Raw genomic sequence first — 5,663 nt, forward strand, 5'->3', positions numbered from 1 at the left:
CCTGCAGCCTCAGGACAGGGGGTCTGCCAGGCTCACCGCTACCCCCGCCGCCCTGGCTGCGGCCGTGCACGCCCTGGAAGCAGCTACTCTGCACTGGGGGCCAGCTTCGGACCGGGGGGGAGTGGGGGCGGGGCGGGCCCTTCCACCTCGGGCCGGGGCCCGGCGGGGGTGGCGGGTGCCCCGGATCCCGGGCGCGGCCTCGGCCCGCAGGCGGTCGCTCCGAGCTCCTCCGAGCCTGGTCCGGGGCCGTCGGGGCCGGCCGGAGGCGCGCTCAGGCCTTGCTGCCCCGCGGCGGGCTCTGCGGCGAGTGCAGCTCCACCGACTGCCGCCGCCGCACCTCGCGCTCCTCCCAGTCGGTGTCGGGCTCCAGCCCCTTGAGCACCGTCAGGCGCTCCTGCAGGCTTTTGGCGGGCGGGAACAGCACGTAGTTGTAGATCAGGGAGGCCAGGATGGCGCCCACCAGGGGTCCGATCCAGAAGACCTGCGGGCGAGCGGAAAGGGGGCTCAGGGCGGCAGGACGGTGGGGGGCTGAGTCCAGACTCCCCCGCGCCCGTCTGGGCCTGGGGACATGCTCCTCTCCCCACTTGGTGTTGGAAGGGGTCTCACACGATCAATGTAGTAAAATGCGTCTTCGCCTGATTAGTGATGCCAGGAGTGTTGGGGAAGACTGGTTAGTTTGTGGGTTAAGGGTGAAAATCCCGAAGTTGCCTGCCTAGGTGAACTTAGACAAGTCACTCATCCTGTCTGTGCCTCAGTTTCCTTTCATTATGGTAATACCTACCTCCTAGGTTTTTGTGAAAACTACATGAGTTACTATTTACAAAGCACTTAGAGTAAGGCCTGGCACATACTAAGCACTAGATAAGTGCTAGATAATAAAAATATGTCAGTGTTAGCTAGTATCCATATCACCATTTATCCACTTCTAAGGCTTTGTGTTATCTGTTTTACACCAGCAGCCTCACTTAATCCTTCCAAAAAGCCAATGAGGCGAGAACTGCTATGATCCTCTCTTAGAAATGTGGAGGGGCTGGCCTGTGGTGCAAGCGGTTAAGTGCCGCACGTTCGGCAGGCTGCGGCGTCCGGGGTTCACCGGTTTGGATGCCGGTTGCGCACGACACACCGCTTGTCTAAGTCATGCTGTGGCGGCGTCCTATATAAAGTAGAGGAAGAAGGGTATGGTTGTTAGCCCAGGGCCAATCTTCCTCAGCAAAAAAAGAGGATTGGCAAATGTTAGTTCAGGGCCGCTCTTCCTCAAAGGAAAAAAAAAAGAAATGTGGAAACAGTCTTCAGGCATCAGACCTGAAGGGTGGAATCCAAGGCTGCTGAGGGCCGCAGGAGGAGGACTGTGGAGAGTTTGCTGTGGCCCACCCCACTCTGTTCCAGCCCTTGCTGGGATGGGTTTCTGGGGGAAGGGGAGGCAGGAAGTCTCAGCCATTACCCAGTGGTCATCAAACTTGCCAGTGATGACAGCTGGAGCCAGGGAGCGGGCAGGGTTCATGGAGCAGCCGGTGTAGTGGATCTGCAATGGGAGGCAATGGGAGGTGGGGGTCAGGGAGGGGAGGGAGGTGAGGACAGGGCAGGAGACTTTGTGCCCCTCTCCAGGTTGGCTACAACCTAAAGGGACTCATGCGATGGACCATTAAGTTCATGTTACATTTACAGGGCTCTGTATTCATTGGAGGCTGAGTAATGGCTGAGTGATGTCGGGGAGTCAAATCCTTGGGACTGTGTTGGTATCTGTCCCTCTTGGGAGTTCTGTGTAGCTGTCCCTCTGGGGGTCTTTGTCACTTTTGGGGGTTTTGTGTATCTGTCTCTAGAGTGGTCTCTGTGCCTGTTTCTTTGGGGACGGTCCCTCCAGGGAGGGGGGAACCAGTGGCCATGACCTACCCCGAGGAGGTGGCCCAGGACCACAGAGAAGCCAATGGAGAGGGCGGGGGTGCCCAGGTTGTCCGCACGGCGCTCATCGGTGGAGGCGAAAATGCAGAGCACCAGCTGCAGGGTCAGGAAGAGCTCCACGGTCACGGCCTGGCCGGCTGTCGTGTTGTTGCTGAGCTGAGGACAGAGAGGGGGCGGGTGGGGGAACTGAGCATGCTCCCCACAGTGGCTCCATCTTGCTGCCCACCCGCAGTCAAGCTTCCAGAGAGGCTTCAGGTCTGGGAGCCAGAACACCTGGGCCACCAGCCACCTTCACCTAAACTACTGACAGCTTCTTGTGGTCCCCAGGCCAGAGGTAGGAAAACTGACTCCATAGCCCATTAGATTTGGGGGCTGGGGTTGTGTGCCTACAATATGAGAGGAAAAGGCTGCTGAGATCCAGAATTTCTGTTTCCTGAAGAACATGAAGATGTTTTGATTGCAGCAGGAAGCTTTAGACCCGGTAACAGGAAGGCCTTCTCTCTCTGGGCCATAAGATACTGGGGTAACCAGAGGCCTGTGGTCTCTTTTCCTGTGGTCAGAGGGCTCCCAGGGACAGGATCTAGGGATTCGGGTCTGAGGCTGGTCCTGGGGGGCCCCTTCCCCTGTGAGTCCGGCATCCCTCTTTCCTCTGACCTTTGCCTGTTCCCCTTGACCTTGCCTGTTCCCCACTGTTTGAGGCCTGGGTTTTGCTCTCTGCACATCCTGTGGAGGTTGGGGTGGGGGCGCTGGAGCCCCATACTGCGATGCCTCCACACCCCCGTGGGGTGCCCGTGGTCCCAGCAGACCCTGACTTGGGTAACAAGAGAACCTGGGGCCAAGCAGAGAGGCAATTTCATAACAGGGCCGCACCCAGCACTGGATTTCTCTCTGGGTTTTGTCATCCTGTGCCCTGCGCCCTGCCCTCCGGGGCTGGGCACCGCACCGGGTGGAGCTGTGATGGCTCTCACCTCCCACGCTCCTTCTCCAGGCCCTGAACCCACACCCTGGGTCCTAGCCATCAAGCTGGCACCCTTGAGTCTCTCTAGGATCTAACCTCAATCCATCCTGTCGTGGTCCAATCTCAGAGCCTCTAGTGGGGGGATGTGAACAGAGCTTTGAAGGCAGATATTTAGAGCCTCTGAATCGCCGTGAGACCCTGTTTACTTTGGCCTCAGTTTGTCCTTCTGTAAAATGGGGGTAACAAAATGGACTCTGGAGGACTGGGAATGACAAGGGCAGAGCCCCAGCCCCACTCCCGCTGGTAAACGGCTGCTCTGCAGGAGATGGTGCGGACGTGGGTTTGGTGTCAGACACCTCTGGGTCCGTTTCCAGGGGCTGACGCTCACTGGTTCTGTGATTTGAGTCAGTTGAATGCTGAGCCTCAAGTGACCACTCAGGGTGGAAGGATCACAGAATTCCCCCTACAGTGTTGTACCAAGATGAGATGGTATCTGGCCTGGCACAGAGTAGGTGCTCATCAATGGTAACTTCCTGGTGGCCAGGCTGGCCTTTCCAATGACCTCAGAGGACACCTGGGACAGCCTTGGGTGTCATCTAGCTCCCTCTAGCCTCAGGGCAAGTCAGCCCCACGGTTGCCCCCTTCCAGTCAGGCAGAGTTCTCCCCACTTCCTCAAGATAGTCAATGCTGAGCAATAACTTGGGGGAACCTTCTAGACTCTTCCCTTCTGAGGGCCCCAGTCAACTGCGAAATGACAGAGGAGCAGGACTGAGTGTCCCCATGGCCCCTTAGCACTCCCATTGCCCTGCTATAGAGGAGATTCCCCAGCCACACATTCGGAGACTTTCTTGGCCATGCTCTCAGGAAGTTCCTCTTTCAGTCTAACTGGACCTCTTCTTGCTACTCCTCAGACTGTTCACCACTGTGGCCCCTCTAGCCTTTTCTCGGCCCTGAGCCCCCAGCCTCATCATATTTTCCATTTTGAAGAAGAGAGATGTTCCCAAATTGGGACACCTCTGCCCCTCGCATGAGGAAGGGCCACCTGTGCAGAAGAGGGAGTGCCCCAGGGACTGTGCAGCACTCTTCAGAGACGTCAGAGCTCTCATCCAGTGGCTCAGGGATAGAGCAGGCCAAGAGATGCAGAAGACCGAATGTGAAAGAGGCTGGTGCTGTCCTGGCTTGGGGTGGGGGGTGGAGTAAGAGTTGTGTAGAGGGGACACAGACCGTCCCTCCCCACCCATGCCCTCAGATACCCAGGCCTTACGCAGACCCGGGAGAGAGGGAGGGGACCATCACCCTCAGTGCCCAAAGCACCCCAGTCCCCAAGTAGCCACTGTTCATGTAATCAACGGTTAGCCTATGGGCTCCGGGGACCTCCTCCAGGGTCTGGAGAGACCTTGCCCCTTCAGCTTTCCCCTGGGTTCTTTCTGGTACTTTCTCTGGTGTTGACAAACTGTAGAACTTTTGGCTTGTCACTTCCCGTCTCTGAGCCTCAATTTTCATATTCCTTAGAGAAGGATATACCCATCCCTACCTTGCAGGGCTCTTGTAAGTTGTCAATGCGTGGCTCGTGAGGAGCGCCTGCCATGAGGCCCACACACAGTAGATGCTGAAGATATGTCGGGTCCTTCTTCCCTGAAGACCCTGTGACTAGCACTCTGAGATTCCTCCCAGCTCAGATGACACGTGTGCCTTGGGACCCTGTCGTCTGCTGAGTTCTAGCCCAGCACTGTAATGTTTCACTGTAATGCAGGTACAAAGTCTGACGGAAACTTTGACCCTGCTCTTCCTCCGCAGGCTCAGAGCAGAAGGTACCAGCAGCCCCGTGTATATCTTGCCTCCACTCTGACGTTGCTCCTTCATTCCTGCTTCTCCTATGCCAGCTGTGTTCCTGGCTCCAGCATCTCTCTCTCTCCCTCCCTCCCTCCCTCCCTCTCTCTCCGCCTCTCTCTGCCCATCCACACCCTCACCCAGATCTGCTCCCTCCCATCTCATCCTTTACAAAGGACCCCCCCAGGACCTGCCCCTTGAGGAAGGGACCAAGTTCTGGCTACTCACTGCGTTGACAGCCAGGTCCCCTCGGATGTCTGGTGGTGTGATCTCGTGGAGCAGAGCAGCCCCTGCCACGGCCCCCAGCAACTGAGCAGCCACATAGAATGCAGCTCGGAGAAAGGAGACGTGGCAGCCCACCAGGCAGGCCACAGTCACAGCAGGGTTGATGTGGGCCCCGCTGACGTGGCCCAGAGCCTGCACTAGGGTGCCGATAGCCAGGCCGAAGGCCATGGCAATCTGCAGCACAGAGGGCAGGGCCTGTGGCCAGTTGAGGGCCGAGCCGAGGCCAAAGAAGACGAAGAGGAGTGTGGCCAGGAACTCTGCAAGCACGGCCCTGGAGAAGGCTATGGACCGGAGTTCCCACATGCTGTGGACCCTTCCGTGGGCTGGCCCAGCAGTCTCAGGGGCAGGAAGCTTGCGGCTCTCTCCCTCCCTCTCTCTCTCTCTCTCAGGGTCTCTGAGGAGGCTGGGCCATGGGCATTTATAGGGGCCTTCCATCCTGGCTTTGGACACGTGGGGCGGAGGTGGAGTTTGGGCCAATACCTCTTCTCCCCTCTGGCTGCCTCCTGCCCCCACTCCTCACCCCTGCCCACTGCATGCCTATCACCCCATCTTGGCCTTCACAGCTGACCAGTGTTCCCCATTAATGAGCTCCAGATAAGGCCTGACGTCCCCTGGTTTTCCGTGTTTGTTCCCTCGGTTACCCCAGGGCTGCTGCCCCAGGGCCTCCCCCACCGGTTCTGTGAATGGCAAC

General features: G+C 58.1%; 1 protein-coding gene across 1 annotated transcript; it reads right to left on the reverse strand.

Moving 5' to 3' along the window:
* Window positions 1-271: 271 nt before the first annotated feature.
* AQP2 (aquaporin 2) lies at window positions 272-5,275 on the reverse strand. Its single transcript, XM_058558315.1, has 4 exons — window positions 4,916-5,275; window positions 1,891-2,055; window positions 1,442-1,522; window positions 272-481 (listed from the first exon to the last, which is right to left on the reverse strand). The coding sequence occupies exons 1-4, from the start codon at window positions 5,273-5,275 to the stop codon at window positions 272-274; spliced, it is 816 nt and encodes a 271-aa protein (XP_058414298.1).
* Window positions 5,276-5,663: the final 388 nt, after the last annotated feature.

Source organism: Diceros bicornis, chromosome 17 (assembly GCF_020826845.1).
Source record: "Diceros bicornis minor isolate mBicDic1 chromosome 17, mDicBic1.mat.cur, whole genome shotgun sequence".
Classification (NCBI taxonomy): Eukaryota; Metazoa; Chordata; class Mammalia; order Perissodactyla; family Rhinocerotidae; genus Diceros; species Diceros bicornis.